Source organism: Sprattus sprattus (assembly GCF_963457725.1).
Source record: "Sprattus sprattus genome assembly, chromosome: 1".
Taxonomy (NCBI): Eukaryota; Metazoa; Chordata; class Actinopteri; order Clupeiformes; family Clupeidae; genus Sprattus; species Sprattus sprattus.
This window is the reverse complement of record NC_137920.1, coordinates 55853920-55878354: the sequence shown is the minus strand read 5'-3', so window position 1 is coordinate 55878354 and position 24435 is coordinate 55853920. Positions and strand designations below refer to the sequence as shown.

At 41.5% G+C, this 24435-nt stretch overlaps 1 protein-coding gene across 1 annotated transcript in view; it reads right to left on the bottom strand.

Moving 5' to 3' along the window:
- Positions 1-20747, bottom strand: part of nrxn2a (neurexin 2a) — a gene marked incomplete at both ends in the record, with an annotated part of 184123 nt that extends 163376 nt beyond the window's left edge. Inside the window, one exon of the mRNA XM_080833207.1 lies at positions 20010-20747. Within this exon, the coding sequence (XP_080689333.1) occupies positions 20010-20747 (738 nt within the window). The remainder of the gene's footprint in view (positions 1-20009) is intronic.
- Between the last annotated feature and the right edge of the window lie 3688 nt (positions 20748-24435).

Here is a 24435-nt window from a genome sequence, read left to right as displayed (position 1 = left end):
CCGACTTAGTTGACCACACGCAAGTTAACGCAGTTAAACGAAAGCTAAAATAATGTGCTGATTCATTGCCGTTGCATCACCTCAAGCAAAGGTGCAGAGAACATCTAGGGTGGAAGAAACAACAGCCACAACATCAGCTACAGCTACACCAAGGGCATGTTGCAGTAGGTGGCTCATTTTATTTTGTGTAACACATGTATTCATAACATCAAGCCTTTCGCCCACTACACAGTGTCATGCTCCGGTAAGTTTTTTTTCCTTTGCTCTCGCACGCCCCCTTCAGTGAAGCAGAGGTACTGTTTGCCTTCCCTTTGTTTTTTTCAATGCGTTTTTTTGTCAGATCAGTAAGACTATAGTATAATAAGCTTTTGAATATCCATGCTGTAGTGTTAGTTGGACAATATTTATCTATCATATAAGTGTCATTTAAAAGCTTAATTTAGATTTTTTTTTAGTAGCCTAGACCTAATGCAGCGCTTCTTATGAGGTTAAATTAATTCATCTGAAGTACATTTTTAATAGCCAACTCTTGAATGTGCTTTAAAAAATTGTGGTCATGCAAAAGTAAATTAAATAATGACTGTATCGTGAAGGAGGGCCTTTAAGGATTCCCGGGTATAGCATACAGCGCGTGTTGCGGAAGTCACCAGCCAATTGGGCAATATTGGTTGATTTCTTTTAATCCATTCTGAGAGTGATTAACAATGATATAAAAAATCATAGGTAAAGATTGTTTATATCAAACAATGTCAGAGTAGGTCTGAAATGGCAGGTTTAATTTTGCCCGGTAAAAAATATGATTGGCTGGTAAAAAAATGTCATGTTGTCTGGTAAGCCAAAAAGTTAATTTCGAGCCCTGATTACCTTAATGGAATTCATTGGTTATATTAATTTATACTGGAACTTGATATAAAGAAAATAAATCGTGGTTGAAATCGAAACCGCAATCTCTACCAGAAAAATTGCAATTTCAATGTTTTCTTAAAATCGTTCAGCCCTACTATACACGACTGTGCTACTGTGGTGCAACATGAGGTTAATGCTAACACTACCCACAGCCACATGCGCTAGCCCTACTGAGTTGCTGTGGGTGGAGCATGAATATGAAATCTATTTATCTTAATGGCTGGATGTATTCATAGTATCTGGCAAGATAATCTTAGCAAAATAAATAGATGAATAAATAAACCATCTGGGTATGTCTGTCTATCTTTCAAAACCATTTCTGCCTTTTTTCCCGTTTCATCTTGGCCTACACATGGCGTATCTCATATATTTTTCGATTGCTGATAGAAAAGAGGAGATGCGCAGAGCTTCCTGACACCTCGTGTGATCACTGATATCAAGCTGAATAACCTGTTCTCCTTCATCCCAGACGTTCCATTCTCATTTGGAGGTCATTAAACAAGTGAAGGCAAAACAGATTGAATGGCATTCAAGCTATAATGATGAACATCAAAAATCTAAAATATATTCTTATGTACACACTGTCATGTTAGATTGGGGGGGGGGGAAACAAGCTATGAAACATTTTTAATAATATCATGATAAGGGTCATGAGAATCTGTTACACCACACAACCTTTCACCAACAATTGATGTTACATCACGGTTGAACAGCAAGAACCCCTAAAATGGCTAAGGCCTTCCAAAAACTGCTTCAGAGAAGAAAAAATTAAAAAAATAAAGAATCCTGACCATTTTGATGTGTGTTTACTAGAACCACAGAACCACAAACCAGCCATTTACCTGTGTGTGCCAGTTAGGCCTACATTGTTTTCCGCTCTGCAAAGCATGGCAAGCAGACCAAACCAACGGACACAATAGGATCATAAGAGCTTTACCTTCAGCAGAAGCTGCAGAGATCAAGGCTGCGGATCCGGGCGCTGGCCAGTGCACAGGACAGGGGTGACGCAGACATGGGGAGCACACAAGTAGCAGGAAATGAGGGGAACCAAACAGAAAGGACAAGAAGACGGAGGACAGGTGGAGAACAGGGAGCAGGTGAACAACAACTCATTGTGTAAGAAATGGTTGGAATAATTGGGTTATGCAAAGGGAATTTAGGCAAAAAGAAAAAAATAGAGGAAAAGAACGAAACAAAGAAAAACTAAAACAGGCCCCATACCTCGGCTCGGTAACTTCAGGTGCGCCAGACCTTGAGGGAAAAAACAGGAAAAAGGAAAGGAAAAAACAGGGTCACAAGAAAGGCACGGGAAGAAACGAAAGCATTGTCACAACGTTTGGCTGAGGTTTGTGACAGACATCCTGAGGCAGACATGGATGCCAAATTCAAATCAAAACCAAAAAACGGAGGGGAACTAAAAGAAACACACACCTCTTGAGTGAGAGGAAGGGGAGAAGGAAAAAAAGCATTTTGGCTAGCACAAGCCCCAAAGGCACTTGCTCACACTAATGCTTTTTTTTCCTAATGGAACACATATATATTTAGGTTTGACAGGCAGCTCTCTGTGGTTCTTCTGGGACTACACTGCAGCTTAGCCGCAAACTCTCCCAGGTGTGGAGGGCCTACACAAGACACAAGCTACAGCACTGATTGCCAACTAAATGAGTCTTAAAGACACTAAGCACACAAGGCAGATTGTTTTCAATCTGTGTAGCATATATTTAGTCCTCACAAACAGACCATATGCCACAGTTTTATTTTCGTCTGAGAAAGAAGAACTCGGGAAAAAAAAGAAGGAGGAATTTTGGCAGCACAACACTAAGAGCACAAATCATAGGCTACAAAACACGCTTTGCATTTCACCTGTTAAGGCATTTTCTGCTCAGCCAGACCACTAATAACATTAACTTCCAAACATTACCCATATTTAAACATGACCACACAATGTATACATAGAATATCACCAAATGATGTGACCAGTAAATAGCTACACAACAATGTAAAACTCCATGAAGAGAGAGAAGAGATTTCATAAACAAGCCTCTGCAATGACCTAGATGAGCAGAGAAACACTGAATAAACAAACAGACTGGCTGTAAGCACTGCACAGAGGAAACCCATTTGAAGGCAGACGAGAAAACCAAGCTCCAAGAACTAACCTGAAGCTTATTACAGGAACATTGAACTGCATGAAGTTAAAGGAGCATCTTATTGCAAAAATCACATTACCAATAATTTTTCACTTAAAAGAACTTCAGATATAACTGAGGCACATTTAGTTTTGCACCGGCGCTAACACACCGAGGTAATGTACAGGAAATAGGCTTCGGAGTAGCAGGTAGTTCCTGGCGAAATACATACCTAAATCATCACACATTTGCCTCCAACCAAGTCATTTAGTTCTGTCGTGTGAATTTCTTCATGTGGTGTCTGACAGTGTGTTAGAAAAAAACTAAAACGAGTCAAAATACCTTACAGCTTGAAAACTGTAGTAGCAACCGTGCTTAAATCTAAATTGGTCACCCTGTCCCAGTATTCATTTTTTGGCAGTGTTTTATAGAATAATTTAGTTCTTTATTTGATTAATACATCAGATGTTTTAAATATGAACATTTGTAGGTCTTAATTGGTTACCTCGGAAACAGTGTTAACAGGTAGGTTGTTGTTTTGCCATTAAGATCAGTGTGGCGTTATCAGTTCTCTGAAATGGCTGACATTGTATTTGAGACTTTCAATTTGTGCTTCCTTAAAAACTGTTTGCATCAAGTGGTGGACATGGAGAGTCTTGGCCATTTAACAATGTGCAAAAATGACTGAATATGGTGACCATTTTAAAATCAAGTGGGTTTGTTTTGTAAGACTAGTTGAATGAAGCCTGACATTGAATTTAGTACAGCAGTCAGTTGCTCTTCTATAAACCAATACACCATTTTTCATAAATTGAGCTGTTTCACAAAGTATCTGATTATTCCAAGTGGACCATGACTTTCCTACACACAAAAAAGCATACAGAACACTCATTCTGTCATACAAACACACAAAACACTGCATTTATATTAACTGCATAAGCTACACTGTATGAAAATAGGATCTCATCAGCCTTCCTATAATGCCATCGGGTGGCAAACAACCACTGAATTAAACAGACCAAGGTTGGTGAAAATCCTCATTACACATGCATTTGATTTGGGTAAACAGTGGCCAAGGAGATGGCGCCAGACGCTATCGTCATCGTCTCCCCCCTATCAGTGTGATTCTGTGAAAATGACGGAGCCACTTTTAATGCATTGGAAATAATGAGTTCTATTAGAGAGATAGCAAAACACTTGGGAAGAAAGTGGCCCAACCCATACCAAATCATGGCGCAGAGACGTTGCCACAAAGAAGAAGGAAAACTAAGAAAGTCTGCGCTAGACCTTGACTGCATGAGCATACAAATATTTTTGAGAAGGTAGAAAAGACCAGATTACAATATTGCTATGGCGTTACAGCAACATGCAGGGGGTATTTAGGTATTATACAAGATGCAGTGATATATCACAAAGATTCAATAAGGATATTGAATGGCTATCTATCTTAGCATGTATGATATTTTGTAGGATATTTTCACAATATATCAAATGCCTCAAGTCTTTTCACACTTTTATCACCTTAAGTCTGGATCGTAAATTTAGCATAATCCAATACTATATCAGATCAGATATAATGTAAAAGAAAATGTCAATGGAATAGAAACTGGATCTTTTGGCTTGAAGAAGAACTAATAGTTGGAATGGAAACTCAATCTCTTGGCTTAAAGAAAAAACGAATAGCTGAGGGGTTTGGAAAGGAACCATTGGCATAGATGGAACAGTGTGAATATTAGTATTTTAGAATAGTGTTCCTGGTCAAAATAGAGAGTCAATCTATACATATACGGAGATCTAAATTACAGAGAAATGCCCTATCCCAATTTTTTTTAAATAAAAATGCATACATGTCTAAGCGTAGGATAGCTTGCTCTCTCTCTCTCTCTCTCTCTCTCTCTCTCTCTCTCTCTCTCTCTCTCTCTCTCTCTCTCTCTGTGATATCAAAGGGGTACAGGTTTATCAGCTGCTACCTATTCTTATCACCACAGCTGTGTGTTTGTAGCCTATATCAAAATGTATTTAATCTGAATTAGACTATGATGGAGGCTATATCACTTTACAGATAATATTTACAATCGCAAGGTCATCACAAGACCCATAGACAATTATGTCATTGCAAGGCAAATTCAACATAGACAGCACCAAGATTTATAGGGCCACATTTTCTGGGAAGATGTACGGCAGTACACAATTTATGAGGTTTTCACACTTTTAGAGATAAAGGCATCTATAAGTTATAGTGGTTCCATTTGATGGGGTACATTGCTTTTATGGTTTTATTAAATTCAAGGGTGCTAATGCCTAGCTCTCGCCTTTAGAAAACTAATCAAGCTCCCAACCCAAGTCCATTTCCAAACCCATCAGCTTCAGGCTTTGGTCCTGATGCAAGAACAGAGTGTGATTACATCAAAAAGCTTAAGCGGGCCACTGTTACTGCGTCATCAAAAGCAAGGCATGTGAAATCCACACATTGAACACAGATTTTTCCCTTGCTTGTGCACACATATGTACACAATGCTTGATGTTGTGGGGCGCTCGAGATGCGAAACAGGGACATGTGCTGCTTCAGTCGTGGTAACAATACTCTCTTCAGCCAGCTCACCTGAAGGTCTGAAACAAATAGCTGGACACACAGCTAATTAGATATGATGCCATGCCATCAATTGCCACTAATAATGTAATGCATTTTCTTTATAAACATTGGCAGTAAAAGACTGGACTTCTACTCCAGAGAACCGCCTGACGCCTGCCGTCCTGCTGCGGACGTCTGAATTGAAATGCTGCAGCCGGGCTGTGTTGGCATAGCAACTGGCTCGGGTGTCTCCCCTAGCGTGACGTTTCCTCTACAGCAAGCTCTCCCCTCCCCTCCACACTCCTGCACCCCCACCGCCATGTTCTCCTCACTCACTCAATGATGTGCCTCTGTATGGTATGCAGCTCTACATAAATATTTGATACAATAATTGTCTGTGTAAGTGGTTTTTAATGAGAAGAATGTATCAGTATGTACAGCATAATAGACATATCCTAGTAGTTTTAAGGGAGCTATTATGGGAATGACCAGTTGTATTTCTCAGCAACTGACCCCTGGCTTAGAGGCATTACAGGCTTTTTTTTCATTTGTCCTTTATGCCATGCCAGGAAAAAGGGCACCAACATGAATTTGTTTAAAGGATTTGCATAGCTTAATGCAGCAGCTCAATGAGCAGCTACTTGCAACACATCCATGTTCGTCTCAATAAATAAGCAGTCAAAAACTTTAACAATTAATACTACGGATGAGGCCAAGCAGTTAGTTTTGACTGACTTAACTGACCACAGAGACAGAAGACTGACTGCAATGCAATGACTACTTTATATAAACTGATATCATGAAATATGATGGAGCATCTTAGATGGTAATACAAACAGTTGTAAAATACATGTACATATAATATGATCAACCTTCATATAACACATCATACATCAGCAAGTATAATCTCATTTCTATAGTCCAATTTATTGTAGAAGAACATACTACATATCATCCATATTAGTATACACTATATTCTAGTATAAGTATACACAGTCAGCATCTTTCATTCGTAGTGAAACTGAACTTTGCTGAAAAATATTTTTTTCTCTCTTTATCACCTTTTTAGGCTTACCTATATCTTTAATATATACATTAAATACCTGAATTGAACGGCTTTCAAACTGCAGCTGGGCTATCACTGCCCTCTCAGTGAGCCATCTGAACGAGGCCGGGCTTAGCCCAGCATTGTCCTTATCTGACAATACATGGGAGGGATCCTGCATGAAATGTCCCAGTAATAAATGCAAGGCTAAGAGAAAGAGAGCCTTTACGTGGCAGCCAGTAGTGCAGAGCCTAGGGCCAGTGACAGAGGGCCGAGCCACCAGAGTGCCGGCGGTGGCATTGATTTTCTCCTTCATACACTACATACGGCTAAAACTGATTGGGAACAAAAGCAAACATCTCATAGGTGGAGCTTTCGCCCGTTTGCTGAGCACCTCCATCCTGCTTCATGTGTGGCGCTGCCAGTACACTTCAACAGAGGCAGAAATTCATCTCTGATATTATGAGACCAATCTTAATATCTGATGGAAATATCACTCAGCAACGATGTAGGACTCGTTTTGTGTTTGACATTGCCTCATGTTATTTACATTTCTCAGTTACCTCATGAAGCTTTAGTCAAAGACAAATTGCAAATAATATATTTTTTTTTAGCCCAGACATATTTTGGTCGTCGGATGATTTGTGGTTATGTTAAAAACTAAAACATTTATTATACCGAGCCACTTATTCTTCAAACAGGCTTGTGGCTATATCTAAATAATGCAGTTTGACTGGGAAACTTATCTTATGAATACCGGCGCCTGTGAATGCAGGCAAAGCAGACTACAGCAGCACAGCCCCACACAGCCGACGTGGGACTTCATTAAAATGCTGAGTAGGGTTGTCCACGCCCAGACTCCGAGTCCCTTTGAAACTCCTGAAGGAGATCCTTTTGAACCAAGACTATGCCAAGGTCAGAGGTTGGGGTGAAGTTGGAGTAGGGGAGGGGGGCTACTGATGGCTGTAGGACTGATATGCGTAAGGAGGGCGGTGGGGTAATTCCCGGGATGACACAGGGCACTGATGATCGTCATATTCCCAGAGGTGGAGCTCTCTGCTGCAATGCACTGCACAGACTTCAACATTTCACTTCCCAGAATGTGAAACGACTTGCATTTTCCGTGGGGATCCAGCGCACTGCGCTCAGCATGACACGGGCATTAATGTTGAAGTCAGCAAAATAAGGAGATTTCCCACAGAGGCGGAAAAACTGCCATATATGAATATAGATCTAGCTTTTAAAAGGGGCTGATAGTTACCCTTTTGCACAGGTTTACTCTTCAGTATCAGACAGTGCAGTGTTTGTGTTGTCTGCCATGTTTTATGAATTTCAAGAGATATTTAACACACAGCGTTTAGAGCCAGCACTGACAAGATTGCCATTGTATGTGCAGTCTGTTCATTAAGAGCAACTCATTAGGTAAGACTGAAAGACTGAAAAGTGAAATCTGTACTGGTGTCCTTGTGTGCACCAACTCCCAGCAAAGTTTCAGTCCTGAATCAGCCTTATAGTGGGGTGTGACCCTTAGCAACGACAAGGACCAGAATCTGTAAGAATAGAATAACAAATGGCCACTGGGAACATGCAGTGTGTTTACATAAAATGACAGAAATAAATAATATTCTTCCTATACTTGGTGCAACCAGCCCCACTGGACTAGCCTGGCTGAGTCAGGATCATTTTCACTCTTATATTACATTCTGAAGGTGCTTGTAATATAATAATATTCTATACTCTGCCTTATGTAGTTATTTTCTTCCTGAATTGGGTACAAGCAGCCACTCACTCACTGTGCCCCACTGGAGTTACCTGGCCGAGTCAGGATCCTTTTCAAAGTGTTTATATGTGCTACCACTTAAGTATACTATCTACATTTTACAAGTTGTTTCCAATTATGTGTGAAATCCCAAGCATCTTGTAAACATTTTCATGCCTACCTGATCTCCTTTGTGAGCCTCCCTGTAATCTTGTAATACTCTATTCTATTGTGTTGCAGTGGGGGGTTTTAGGTTGCCATTGCAGCGTTGCTCTTTAGGCACCACTGAGGGCTTGCTGTCAGATGTCATATTACATGGAGGAGAAGAAAAAAGAGGGGTTGCCTTGAATAAGTGTCATCTTTGTTTTCCTGGATTCTGCTATGGAAGGGAAACACTGACATGCTTTGAAGGCTTTAATCCAGTAAGGACTCAAATGCTTTCTCTCTCCCGCATGCATCCTCAAAGAGAGTGCCTTTTGATGTTAGCACAGTCTGAGCTAGCTTGCTGGCTTCTGACAGAGGGAACGGGTGGCGATTAAAGGCTGGGTTTAAAAGCAGGCACTCTGAAGCAAGACCTTAGTCAGCAACAGACAGACAATTGGGCATCAGACAGGCATAGATCTGGATAAAATCAGATAATAAACCAACATTCTTTGCAAGGGTTCAAACAGGACACCTTCACCTAGGGTAACCACAAATTAAAGGGGGGGGGGGGGGGGGGGGGGGTATAGTACAAATTGGGGAGTTTGACAAAGCTGTGTCAGAGGAAAAAGACTGAACATACATTTTTTTGTCACAGTTTTCTTTTGACTGGTTTGGTGAAGCAGACAATTTGTGAGCACAGATCTGCCTCATTTATGAAATTTGTAGGACAAATATGGAAAAACAACAGAGCTAATGAGATATCAATAGATCACACCTGTTCCAAGGGAGAAAAAAAATGATTTACCGGTACCCCGCCTAATGTGGCTAAAATGGTCCTGAGAGCACCCTGAGCTCCGATCACTGAGATTAAAAGCTTTATCATCCAGATAGTGTGCAAACAAACTGTATATTATCATGCAAATTAGGGTGCTTTCTTTCCAAAACAAAGATAGATTACAAAGATAGGCCTTCCTGCAATTATGGCGAAAATTTAATGGGAAGAAGCAGATCGGTTCAATTTGAGCTTCAGTCTGGGCCTGTTCTAACACTTGTACTACTGCCAAGACATTAGGAGGTGTCAAGCCTTGCCCTTCGGGGAGTCGTGTGAAAGCACCGTGCTGCTTCCGACTGCAAGGCCGCAAATGATCTCGCCACAAGCAGCCCGCGTGCTGGATGGCATAGAGGCTTTGCAGCGGCTATGCCAGCTGCCTTAATCCCAGCTACGGTTACACTTATTCAGTCTAATTCAGAAACTGCTCCCCCCATCCCCCCTTTCCTAAGCCGCAGAGCTGGATCCCAGAGCCTGTGGCCCTCCACGCTGCAGCTCAATCAGTTTTGATTCGGGGAGCTGAGCTTCCCCATCATGCTCTGCCACAGTCCCGGTACTCACGTGCGGAGACACAGCTCCGGCACTCACACCAGGAGAACACATCACTCTGAGCCTCCCCATCATGCTCCGCCACAGCCCTGCAGAGACCCAGCACCGCCACTCCCCCACTAACGCCAGGAGAACACCCCACTCTGGGCCTCCACATCCATACATTAGATCAAGGCTTTGAACCGGTTCACGGAACGAAAACGAAAACCAGAAACTTTTGATGTTTTGCTAGGAACAGAAACGAAACCAGAAACTTTCAAAAAAAATATGTTCCGGATCAGAATCGTTTACCTAAAATAATGGTAACCGGTTAATAATGTTATTTTTTCGCTCTTTCACAAGATTCCTAAATGCAATATGATTGGTGATGTTCTCTTCCAGTCGTTAACTTAGATACTAGAGAACCGTGCCGCGCGCCGCCAGCTGGTAGCCTTATCGGATCAAATCTATGCACAAGCTGTAGCCACCAGTCTCTCAAACTCAATCTTAAGAAGAGGTAATATTGTACCAAGTATCTCACACATGTTTGTTTTAAATAGGAATTCTTTAAGATAGGCTACGAATTTCCAATGCATTGTTGTAAAAATCTGCAGGGTCAAGTTAATGAAATTATAGCTAAGTTGGACAGTTAGCATTGGCAGTAGACTACCTTGCTATTGCCCAGCATAACCGACCCTAGTTTGTTAAGTCTTTATTTAAAACGTGGGCTAATACGGTAGTTCTCATATTTGGAATTTTAACTTTTTTGTTCAGATGGGAAGACATTGCGAGAATCCTATGCGGCAGCATTATTCATTCGACCCCGCGACAAACAAATCCAAATACAACATTGAGGGATGTATGTAGATACCATTGTAGTTTTGTAATATTTGTATTGTCTCTGTTGACAAAAATGCACTGATTGGGCCCTGACGAGGTTTGGCCAAGTGCTGTTATGTTTTGTTTGCCCAATAAACAACATAGCATACATTTTCCTTGTCTTAACTCATGTATAATACTTACAAAATGTCAGAATTACAGTTGCCGCTTACATAATGTAGCCTAAAGTGCTTTTTTAATGTTTAATGACAGGATAGAGACATATAAGATTATTTTAAAGTCCTAATGATCAGTCTACTTATTTGTATGTCCCGCAGCTGACATGGAACGCTATTAACCGGTTCATGAACTTTATTTTTTTGTTCTAACCGGTTCAGGAACGTCAATTTTAGGGTTAGAACGAAAACCGGAAACGTTAAAATACTGTTTCTGATCGGAACGAACCAATTGGGAAAAAATTCTGGTTCAAAGCCCTGCATTAGATATAGAGATAGAACTTTGAATCATATCTTCAGACATGTCCACGCGCACACACACACACACACGCACACACACATACACAAGCACGCACGCACGCACGCACGCAAACACGCACACACACACACACACACAAGCACGCACGCACGCACGCACAAGCACAAGCACACGCACACGCACACGCACACGCACACGAACACAAGCACGCACGCACACACACATGCACACACACACACACACACAAGCACGCACGCACGCACAAGCACACGCACACGGACACACACATACACACATGCGCGCATACACACACGCGCACGTGCACACCTACACACACACACATGCAGGCCAGCACACACGCACACACACTTACACACCTGCAACCTACAACTAAAAGCTGGCAGAGAGGTAGTTGTGTCTGGGGCAAGTGGTAACACTTTTTGCCATGCCCTTTGCCTACTTTATCTACAGCAACTAAACCCCAACGAAGACATAACACAGGTCTTACCTTCTAACACCCGCTGGAGAACTGCAAAAGAGAAAGGCAAGAAAAAAAAGAAAGACATGATTAATTCAATTCCAATGTAACAAGAAGACTACAAACTTTTATCGACACATAATTCATTCAAACACATTTTAACATTAACGCTCATTTCAATCGCAAATACATCAGACCAATTTGAATTTAACAGTATTAATTCTTGTTTGAAATACATGAGAAACAAATGAGGTGCATTTAGTCAAACACCTCAAGTGATTCTATATAATCTGTTGCAGAAAAGTTCTGGACTATGTAGCTACACAACATTCTGACATGCATATTTGTACAGGAGTCATTTCATGCATCAGTAAATCAACCTGTTCCAACAACGAGACCCCTGGAGAGGAAAATACCCAATGTGAGTCTTAAAATGGGAATTTAGGGCGTTTTAAGAGTCTTTTATTAGAGCCAAAACCAATTTCAGCTGTTTTTGCCGACAACTCAAATTCAATCTGTCATCCACACACAAAAGATGAAATGTTCTCTGCTTAGGTAAGCTACACCTGATGTCTTCAAAACAGTGAATTTAGGCAGCACATCAGGACTGTCCAGATCAAGATTGGGTTTACCAGCCTGGGAAATGAATTCCAACTGCTATGAAACTCTGATAGTAGTATGACAATGACAGATTCTAATCAAAATTGGGTTTCATGTAAGTGTATTCGATTGTGTGTGTGTGTGTGTGTGTGTGTGTATGTGTGTGACAGAGAGAGAGAGAATTTATGTGTGAGTGTGTGTGTATGAGAGAGAGAGAGAGAGAGAGAGAGAGAGAGAGACAGAGACAGAGAGAGACAGAGAGAGACAGAGAGAGAGAGAGAGCATGTGTGTGTGTGTAATTATGTGCAATGCATTCACTGTTTAGGTTACTGTTTCTGTGTGTCTTTTGAAATCCATGTGCAGAACGTAAGCTTGTGCAACAGAGCCATTCCCCCTCCTCCACTAGCCAACCATCTCAGGGTTAGAAGTCAGGATGAATCAACAGCCATGTCTGCAAGCTCATTTAGAAGGGTCTGGGGAGAGGTTTGCCCTACAATGTGGGCATGTGTTTGTCTATCTGTATGCATGGTCCGTATGTTCTTGTGTGTGTGTGTGTGTGCATGTGTGTATGCGCATGCATGTTTGTGTGTGTGTGTGTGTGTATGTGTAAATGAGTGTGTGTGTGTGTGTGTAAATGAGTGTGTGTGTGTGTATGTGTTTGTGCAAGTGTGTGTGTGTGTGTGTGTGTGTGTGTGTGTGTGTGTGTGTTTGTGTGTGTGTGTGTGTGTGAGCGAGCGAGTGTGTGTGTGTGTGTGTGTACAGTGTATGACTGGGTGTGGAGTGAGTCAGATCTCCACTGCATCCGCTCCATGTTTGTGACGAGCGTGCCATGGTGATAATGAGGTGAAAGTGGCTGTGAAAGGGGCATTGTGAAGGGATCCAAGGGCCCGAGGGCTGGAGGGCACGCGTGTGCTCGCTCCTGGAGCTAATGAGAACATTCCGCTCTGGAGTCACATTCAGGGAGCCTACCAACGGCAAATCACAGGAACAAAGGCGGCAGGGATGCCATTTTACCCAGCCTAATTAGAGCAAAATTTAAGACGCTATCGAACAGAAACTCACACTAGCGGGATAAAAATAACAACAAAAGCTTAGAGGAATGACAGACATCTGTCTCCATCATTAACAAGCTTTTCTGTTGATCTATGGAGTCGACTGTCGGCCCCGCACACGCGCTCATGAATGTCTAGCCAGACATGATACATACACAAATGAGGAAGAACAACTGAGCACAAGAGGGGAAAGGAACATAAATTCTGTGCAAATGACTGCAGAGGGACGGTTAATCTCTCAATCAGGATGTTTGTGCTGTTTGTGCTGATGTTTGTGCTTGTCAGTGCCGAGTGTTTCAGGCCATGGTAAACTATCCAACCCCTCATAAATCACAGGGGGTTATTTAACCTTTACAGACTCTTCCAGAGGCTCAGAGAAATCCTGTCACAGCAACAAATTCCCAGAGAATTGTAATGAAATTAAACTGAACTCAAGAACCAAAGCAGAGACAAATATGGTGGAACTGAATGAGTGAGAGAGAAAAAAAGCCCTACATCCAGCTTCCCTGTGAGGATGTGGGCTTCAGCTCTTTTATGTATGAAGCATTTCTGTTGAGGAGCACAAGACCATTTCTGTCGAAGAGAATCTCTTTGAGTTCAAGCTATTTATATTTTGTGTGTGTGAAATTGTCATGAAGCCCTACCAACGGAAAAAAAAAATGATTGAGGGAACCCAATTAATGCGGCGGTTAAGGGAGTAGCACCGCTCTGTAGTGCTAACGCTAACTGATGTTTAACAACAAATCAAAGGCAGAGGCAAATAGCTAACACACGCTGCTCCGTAGACCAACCCAGAAATCTGTGGCCTCTACACAGACATGTTTTCTCCTGAGGGCACAGTCTGCATGAGCAGCAGAGGCACGACATAAGCTGTTTTGATGTTGACTGTGGTTAGGAGAGACCCTCACATTAAAGATATCCTTAAAATCCAAGATATCCACTGAAATCATATTAATATATCTGTACAAGCAAAAGTGAACACACTTATGGTGAAGAGGGCTGCTGTTTTTATAAAAGTCGGAGATGCTTTCACGACTGAAGAATGTGCTCTGCTTGGAAAAAAATTATTCTAGAAGGTATTTTGCATTTCAGAATACCATTTCAGTACCACTGTCTTTCCTTTCCATACCACTCTACATCTCTCACATGAATATGCAAAACATAACGTGAGAATGCCACAAGCAGAGGCAGCCATGTCCTTGAGTTAGGATTTTGGTATCTCTGAGAGTACTCTTAAAGGGACAGTTCGCAAATCTAATCCTATAGGTTTTTTGTCATGCTTAGCAAATTGCTCCTCACAGTCCTCTAGCTGTCTGTTCAGTGTTTGTTGTTGTTTCAAAACAACATCTTCAGGGTTGGTACACAGTTCTGTTTCTGTAAATGGGAAACAAACAAATAAACAAACATAGTGGCCCGGACCGAGCCATAAACAATCCCGGCCAATCACCACTGTTCTTCAGGAAGGGGTGATTTTAGATTGGCTGTTGAGCTGAAATATCAACAACCTTTTGCGAAACTGAAACTGAATAGCGGGCTGCATCTTTAGGTTTTCACATGCAGCAACTTTGTATCCAAAAGCAGGGGAGAGTGAGGGGAATTTCCTTTTCATGAGGTAATATAAATGTGTAACAAATGCCCTTGTACTCTTGTGTCAGAATCATTAAAAACAGCTCTAAAATCATTACAATTCATGTGATACACTGACAAAGATAACTGCTAGTTGCTACTTAGATATTTAAGTAGATAGCTATCATTCTTAATACATTTCTGATGTTCAATATAACATGTTCTGTGAGATTTTTCCACTTTTTATTGGAATGTCACAGCCATTTAAGTTTGTGCAATTATAAACGCAATGGAGTGGGAAAAACATTAACATACCTGACAAAACTCATTTCATAAATTGTTCTGAACATTCTAGTGCCAAACTGATACAATGGCCCAAACAGACAGCATTGTTGTGAACCTGTCCAGCAAAGCAGCTCGCTGTGGTGGGTGGCACAGGCTTTTCTCTGGTGGCTAGGAGACCTGGGCCTTGCCTGCAGACCTGTCAGCTAACGTGGCTCTATCCAATCTTTAAGTAAACACCCTTTATAAAGGTTTGGTGAGACTATACACCCTGACCACTTTCAGGACAGCAGCTTGCCTGGGGGAAATTGTATATGGGTCTGTCCTCACAAGACGAAGTTAGCACTTTTCCCAGTAACTGCTTCATCTAAGCCCAGGACACTCATTTGTGAGACGTCATGCCAGTTAAGATGTCTTACAAATGAGAAATGGACTCTATTATTATGAGTGCACATTAAGGCACAAGTACTGGGCTACATACGGGGATCTGAAGAAGTTGATTGAGCTCTAGATCAACTCTCTTTACGTCATGCTAACTTCTGCCACAGCTACCTATCACAGATTTACTCTAATGCATTGCATTGTATTCAGGTGCATCTCAGTAAACTTTGAGACTGACAGGATGCACCAGAAAAGACAGGAAGTGTGCATATTGACCAGCTTTAGGGAAGAACAGCACTGGCTCAACTGCTGTTCCTATAGTGAGCGCAAACTGCACTGAGGGCAGAGGCTAAAGCAGGACCAATACAAGCACAGAGGAGTACCGTCATATGAACTGCATTGTGTAAATGAAACAATATTGGAAAAATAAAATGCACTTTTGTGTACTCCATGGATATTTTTTCTGGATTATGGATAATTTATGAGGAAGTGGGAGGCACTCTGAACAAACGGCACCAAGCGCATGGATGACCTATAGATTGCTGAGTGTATGGAAGGAGTTTAATGGAGTGCCTTAATGGAGGCCGTGAGGCTCAGGGGAGGCGGGTATTAGAGGTCAGATAGTGTTTTGATTGGGCTCTGAGTGCTGGGCCGCAGCTTTTTGCACACGTTTCATGTGTGCATCAGATATCATTAGCCAACAGACACATGACGTTCATTTGAGAAGGAAGACACTGGCTTGATTTATTGCTTTCCCCTTCTTTCTGCTCTGGTGCTAGCAGGATTAATTAGCTGTGACAGCTCTCTTAGCCAGGAGGGTAAAAGCTAGCAAAAGAGTCACCTGAGGGGGCGGTTGAACACACCATCACATGATTAGAGCAAATTGTGGTTGATTTGATAACATTTATATGTGCAGCACTTCGATATGCTTTATTCACATACTTGGAAATGTTTTATTTCAGTAATAAAATAAGCTTTGAAACACTGATTCCTTGAGATTCTTGAAACACTGATTCCTTGAGATTCTTAGAATCAATCAAAAACAAGTTGACGGACTGGAGTTTACTGGAAATGCATAATTTAAAGAAAACATTGTGTGCATTTTAAGACATCTGAATCCAGGGAGCTCCTCCGTGTGCCTCGCGGTGCCAAGTTCTACACATCAGCACTGAGGAAAGAATTGGGACTGAAATGTCTGTTTGTCCTCTTGCAACGGTTTCTGCACTCACTGCACTTTCTGCGCCTTGTCACCACAATAAATGAGGACTTTGCATAACTGATCTCAGCATTCTTTTGTATTTTTTGGCCCCATATGGTCCCTGGCTCTGATGGGTGTGCTGATTCTTTCGCCGATACGTTTGTGTGTCTCTGTGGTAGATGCCAGCAGGGGATGGAGTTTTCAGTCTCGCTCCTGCGTGCTCCTGTCCCACCCCCTCAAAATATGTGAGATTTTGTCCTGCTCCATCCCGCATCTTTCACGCTTTGTCCTGCTCCTGCCCCCAAAATCCTGCAGATGAACGTTAACGTGGAATGATCGATTTTTCAGTCCCACTCCTGCCTGCTCCTGTATAATGTCAATGTGCTATTTGTAAAATCCACCAACCTTGCGCCTATTTGTGTAAAACATTTTACCTAGTTACTTGTCACTGATTCATAAAATTAACATTATGTACTTTAAGAGCAAAAAATCTACTCTTATTTCTTTTTATACAATTTTTATATTACATTTTACATCTGTCTCATACTCGCACACAGTATCAGTTTCTACCTGTACCCACACTCTGCAATCAAAATGAATCCCACTCTGCACTATTTCCTGCTGGGTCCTGAAGTGCTCCCGCAGGAATGCAGGCCTTTACCCTGTATTTTGCCAGTCTAACTGAACAACCTCCTCCTCATCATCACCATGTCCAAACTTATCCTGTGCTAGTCTGTTACATGCAAAAACACGTGTTGGCATGCAGAATATATACTTAAATATGCTGTTATGACTTATTGATGAAGAACGCTCCATGACATGTAACTGTCATGGAGAGACATTTGCCATTGTGTGTCTCTATGTAATAAACAGCTAGCGCAAAGATCACCTGTTGTGATGCTCTTCTAGACAGGATAAACCACTGACAAGGGTTTATGTACATAAATGGGCGCTTTTGTGGGTTTGACAGGATGATCATTTAGATCTTTGATGCTATCTAATATCTAAAAACTATTTGCATAACACTGCAATCACTTTAATGAGCTGATAAATGACTCAGTAAAGTTACCTTACCATTTGGGACTGTATGTTAAAGATGCTCTAGGCAGAACATCAATACATTATTAGTAGGGATTGGAATCGTGAACCGGTTCTTGTTAAGAAGTGACATCACGCACACGCAGCTTTGTTTTGTTTAGACTGCAGCCAACATGGCGTCTAGGCATAGGCGTTCAAAAGTGTGGTTATATTTCACGTGAAAAGATGACCACACTCAAAACGTCTATTTCGTCAAAGGGGGGAAATACTACCATTATGCAGAAACATTTGTCCATACAGCATGCAAAAACTTTGCAGGAATGTCAAATTTTTTAGCGCTACGGAGAATAACTTTAATGAATCTCTAGCAACAGCAGCGCAGCTAACATTATCGCTTCATCTGTGCGTATTGAAGGTAAACTCTTACAGTCTATTGTGTTGGTGCCATTTGTTTCATTGTGTAAACCAGCTTTCACAATTTTTTTTGTCAGTTTTATTTTTAGTTCAAGGTGATTACACTTTTTTTTAAACAGCAATGTAATTGGCATGTTCAAATATGATTTAGCACAGCAGTTCTCAAACTCTTGTAAATAAAGGACCCCTAAACTGCCACAAATTAGACCAGGGAGGGATCTCTATTTGATTGAACATTATTTTGCAGGATCCCCCATCTGATGAGATTTTTGAGTTTAGATGTTTTATTACAAAATTGTATGAAACTCATTACCAAATCAGTCATACATTCTGTTACTTATGGTTGGAATTATAGTCAAAACAAATAATTGTGTTCTTTGTTGGGACCCCCTGGCACCCCATTAAGGAACATAATCCCTACGTCTCTTGACCCCACTTTTTGTTGACCTATTCTTAGGTTTGTTTTTGGTTATTTAAAATATTTAAATACTGTATGTGCTGTGCATCTTCTAGAAAATATTATATATATAAAAAATGTGTTACTAAACCCATTTGTACTTTTTCCTTGCCCAAAAAGAATCAATAAGAGAATCGAGAACGAATGGAATCGATAACAAATAGAATCGAATCGATAACGAATCGAATCGATAACAAATAGAATCAAATCAATTACTAATCGAATCAATACGCAATGGAATCTGAATCATTGAAATCTTATCAATTCTCATCCCTTATTATTAAGGGGAACACATCTACTGTTCATCACCAGCCAAAAATTGTTTCACAAGCTGTAGAAAAATAAAACAAGAGGCTAAGGAGGGAGCTTTGGAGTTTCCTTAAGCTATAGTGATGGAGGACAATTACTTTTAGTATTGCATCAGCTGACAGTTTTATCTATGGATAATCGTACCTTCCTTTAAGAAATATTCACTCACTTATTTTGTTAAGATTTGTCCAACCTCAACCAACCCCTCCTGTTACATCCAAGTTAAACCGTTTCAACTTTCAGCATTACAGAACATAAGTACAGCCTCACACAACTCTGACAGAATATCAGTCCTTACTCCTCTTTAAATGAAACTAATAACAGACTTGATTACACTCTAGCCAAGCGTATTACTACATCTAAAGCCTGCCCTTCTGTTCTGATCAAATAAACATATCTTAAAGACATGTTTTGCTGATAATTTTAAATATCCATATATGTCGGCTCATTATTTCAGACAGCTTTCCTTCTGTAGCCAGCAACATTTACTCTTCGCTTTGCTATGATGCATGACAGCTTTATTTCATTCCGCACACACAGACTAATTGATTCGTCATTTGTAGCAACTGCATATTAATCAACCATGAAAAATCAGACTTGTGCACCTCCTCACTAAGTAAAGCACTGTGGAGAACTTAACACGATATATTGAGCAGTAGTTCAAGACCCAGATGCAAAAACACAGTGCCAAGTTGTAAAGAGGAATTTTACAAAATATCACTCACTGCATACTGAGGGAGAAATATACAGAATGTACTGCACTGATATCATGAATCATCTTTAAAAGTCTAACTTAAAGACACTTGGATGAAATTAACTTAATGTTTAGTGGCTAGAACACTATATATATTTGAATATATTCAAATTATATTCAAACCTTCTTCAAATCTTTATCACTTTAAAGCACTCTTGTTTTCAAAACATTACATTTAGGTTGTTGTTAAGCCAAACCGACTTTAAAAGTACAACTGTGTAAATATTGTCACCTCCATATCTCACAATACACACAATGCAGTCGTCCCACTCACCATCAGTGCAGTATTTGCCCTTGTATCCAGTGTTAGTGCAGTCACAGATCACTTCTCCTTCATGGATGGAACAGTAGCCCCCATTGCTGCAGGGGTTCTGTTTTAGGCACAGGTACTCCAGGTCATTTGTGACACTCTGACTATCCAGGAGAACCGGGGGCGTCTCTCCCAGCTTCAGGTTGGCAATCAGCCCGCGGAAAGGGGGCTCGTATTTGACCGTGCTGGATGTTAGGGCGGACAGGCGAACATCCGGTGGGATACCGCCTACAAACAGGTCGCTGGCGACCACCATCTCGCTGCGCTTCGACTTGGCCTCGGCCACCTTGGCCTCCCCGTCCACCACTAGCATGGTCTCGCGGTAGTTGCGCGTGAGAAGCACCCGGTGCCAGCGCTCGTCGCTGACGCGGGTCTCCATGTGCAGGGAGGCCGGCTCGCCGCAGTGGATAGCGAAGCGCAGGTGCAGTCGGCCGTCTGCGATCAGTAGCTCCAGGAAGTCGCAGTTGCCTCCGTCGTCCAGGTACAGCACCACGGCCTTGGTGATGTTGGTCTTCAGCGTGAAGCTCAGCTCTCCTGATGCTCCGGCTTCCCATGGGCGGTATCGTGCCCACTGGCCTGGCACACCCTCAAACTCGAGGGCCACCACTACCGAGGCCATCCAGAGGAGCCCCAGCAGTGCTAGGGGCCTCAGTGACCTTCCAGCGGACCTCCACCTCCTCATCGTCAACTTTTAGGCTTAGTCCTAATCCCCTTTTTTACGTTCCTCTTCTTTTAATCCACTGCACTGGAGATTTACTCCCAGTGCTGCATATGAGTGTGTCCCTGCCCTCACAAAAATAGGTCTGCAGGAAAGAGGCTTCTATTCTAAATCTTTAAAACTGAGCAGTTTCTTTAGAGTCTATTCTCAACGCTGATTCTCCTCTGATTCTCTCCATGGGGCAATGCTAATGAGCTTTCCGATGAAACCTTGCAGTGCCAAGGGTAGACTGAAACGTCGTTTAGAATCAAATTTTTGACTTGGAAATATGGTCGCCTCTGCATGATATTCTTTCAGTGGACGCATGTGTCAATATTTAAAGAGGGCAAAATTGCTACAAGCGCTTATATCTGGGTTGTTTTGCAGGCAGCTGATAAAAAAAACTTGTGTTTGCTTCCCATGTCCTGTTTCATCTGAAAATAAGCTCCAGAAATGGTCTACTGAATCTACGGCACCATCAAGCAGACATCATAGTCAGCCGGTAGCCATGTCGTCAAGGTATCTGAAAGACATAAACAAGACAGGTTTATTTTTTTCAACACATTTCTTCCAAGCTAACCAACAAAGCAGCATATGGTCATCACAATAAATTCTACAAGAAAAAGCAAACCGCATAAGAAAAACTAAATATATTTCCACAGTCCTTTACTGTGATCCTGTACTGAAACAATAATTTGGATCTTTCAAAGACAAGGCAGGGAAAATGCTTGAGAAATATGAGAATAGTACTAAAATTCAGTGTGAATTCATAATCATATAGCATAGCGTACTGTATATATATAGCATAGCTTTTCACATCAGTTCTGTTATCAAAGTTGCAAGAGACGGAGTACTATTATGTTAAATATCAGAATGGCTGAGATTCAGATGTGAGCCAAAGCTCAAAGAGAATGTTAAACCCGTATTGAAAATTCACAATATTGGTCAAAGCTGACCTTCAACAAGCTTTAGCAGGAGAGCCATTAGAGGCGGTATGAAGCGGCTAGCCTTTCGACCCCCGTCTGCACTGCAAAATACAGCCTGAGAACCATTAGTTGATAATCACAGGGGCTGCTTAGGTAATGATAAAACATCTAAAACAAAACCAATATAGCTATTCATTAAGATATCAGTATTTATTCCACAAATAGTAGCCTCTTTTCTGAGCTGGAGTCTATGGGAATCTGCCTCACCACTGAACTACACTCAGCCTAGACATACCTAGACAGCCCTGCTCTACAGTTGCAGTTCTGAAGGCAGGCAACTAAGGCAAGATGTTGTTGAAATTCCAATACCAATATTTCTCCATTCTGTCTCCCTCTGTCATCTTCAAACTACAGAATAACATCTAGCCCCATGAGACCATTCACTGGACTGCACCCTGACAAAGCATGTGAAGAATAATAAATATAAAACATCCTGCAGGTGTCCATGTAAGTCCAGGTGTTTTTCTGAACAGATGTGTGGGAGCGCTCAGATCAGCACTGTCAGACTAGTTTCAGCTTTTTTTCTGAAGCTGCTGGCGGCAAAATGAACAGAGTAGCCATTTTACCCAATAAAAATCCATCCATGTGCTTTGGCTGCTTTTTAAAAATAAACATTTATACTTTGGATATGCCCATAAATAGGAGGCGGCATTATCTCAACACCTACTAACTGTTTGGGGCTGCACTCTCAGCTTTTATCCTGTTAGCAACCAAAACAAATCTGGGAGGAGAATGAAAGGCAGAACAGTATGGATTTCCAAATGTATCCTGGTTAAAAGAGTGGCCGCTCCTGCCCTGTATATTTCTCTCCAGTTCATGTTTCACTGGGGTCATTCACATCCACATTTGTGTGAGAGTGTTTGATCAGGCCACACTACAATGGAGCAGTCTTCAACCTTCTCTGTAATTAATACCCCCGTGTCTGATATGATAGATCTCCTTCATATGGTGTAGTAAACTCTTAGAAATATCACATACAGCTCAAAACGTCAAGTGCATTCTGCAAATAATAAAATGATAGCTTCCAGTGGAGCACTGCCAAACATTCCCCCTTAATCATCGTGAGATTGCGACGTCTTTAAAAGGCAATGTTTTTCAATTTCTCATCTGAATTTTTAATGGGACTCATACCATGATTATACTCACAAATGTGTGATTTAGGACTAATCATAATGCCTATTTTTAGATGTTTCATATACACATGATGGCTATACGCACTAGTACTTTCAAGCTCTAGACAGCCATGTGCAAGAAAGGGACAGGGGAAGAATAATTTTGCACAATAATTGGAATGAAGAATTGCTCAATTTAGAAGGAATGGGTTGCCGTAAATGACAATGCACCGCCACTTTAAATGCTTTGTTTGGCAGACGGAGGGTTTTTCCATGCCTTATCAATGTCTAATTTAAGATTAAGGACTGCTTGGGTTGCTTTGAGATAAATATGAAATCTTGTTGAAGTCACGAGGATGTTCAAGGAATAGCTTGGTCTTTCAACACATAAAGATGACCACTCCATATCGTTTACCTATCTTTTCCTGTCATCCGCCCAACAGCCAGAGTAATGAGAAAGTCAGCCCATCACTTCGGCTCCTCCATGGGAGTGCATGTAATTAAGTATGGAAAAAACCTTCATTTTCCCAGAACTGGTGCGTATTGCAGCAGGTGCCATGTCCTTCCTACACAATATAATCTGTCCATACTTCCATTTATGGCATGAGCTTGAAGGAAAATCATGTGATGAATTATGGATTTGAAATCTGGATTCCTTCAAAATGAAGAACGCTCCTTCCTGTATTGCCACAGGATCTCCAAAAACAAGCATGGAGAGAGAATTTCAGGTAGTTTTGATAAAATAGCTTTACCTACCCTCATCATCCTACAGGGAGAACGTCAACCCAGAACTATACACCTAGCAACAGCTCTGTGTTGGCCAAAACGTAGCTTTCCACTGCAAACGAGTGGCCTTAAGCAGAAAGAAGTCCTTGACTGCCTCAGTGAGAAAATCGTTATATGGACACTGTATGGCTCGTTTGTGATGTCAGGGCAGGGAAATCCATGCAGACAAGGCTACAGTTTCTGCAGGATAGAACCTTGACAAGAGTTTGTTGATCCACTTGAGGCTAGAGGTAGCGGCAGTATTCATTGGACGGTACTTCATATCTTTTTAGCTCATAACAAAGACTAAGAAAGACAGAGTTATGCAGTAGATAGATTGATTTGTGTGATGGATATTTCCAACAGGTATCTAATTATCCACCAGTTTGAAGGCTGAGACCAGAGACTGAGATTAAGGATGATTATCAGTGGTAATTAGCAGTACCTGATCAATCCTTTCACCATTCTTCCTAAGCATGCTGTGCATATGGGCCAGACACAAATCCACACACCCTCTCATTTGCCAGTCCCACACTTCTGTCTGAGCAGACGGTTCTCTTGGCAGCCTTGCCAACCCGGCGCAAGAAAGAAAAGATGACAGAGTGAGAGACAGAGAGAGAGAGAGAGAGAGAGAGAGAGAGAGAGAGAGAGATACACAGCGTGTGAGAGAGAGAGAGAGCTCTCAGTCGGGTGCAAGCTATTCTGCACTGTCCCTTCACCTGGCTGTGATTCTGGTGAAGTTTGACAAGGTATTTTGACTCCTGCGCAGAACAATCAGTCGTCATTACACCGTGAAACCATGTCATCAGC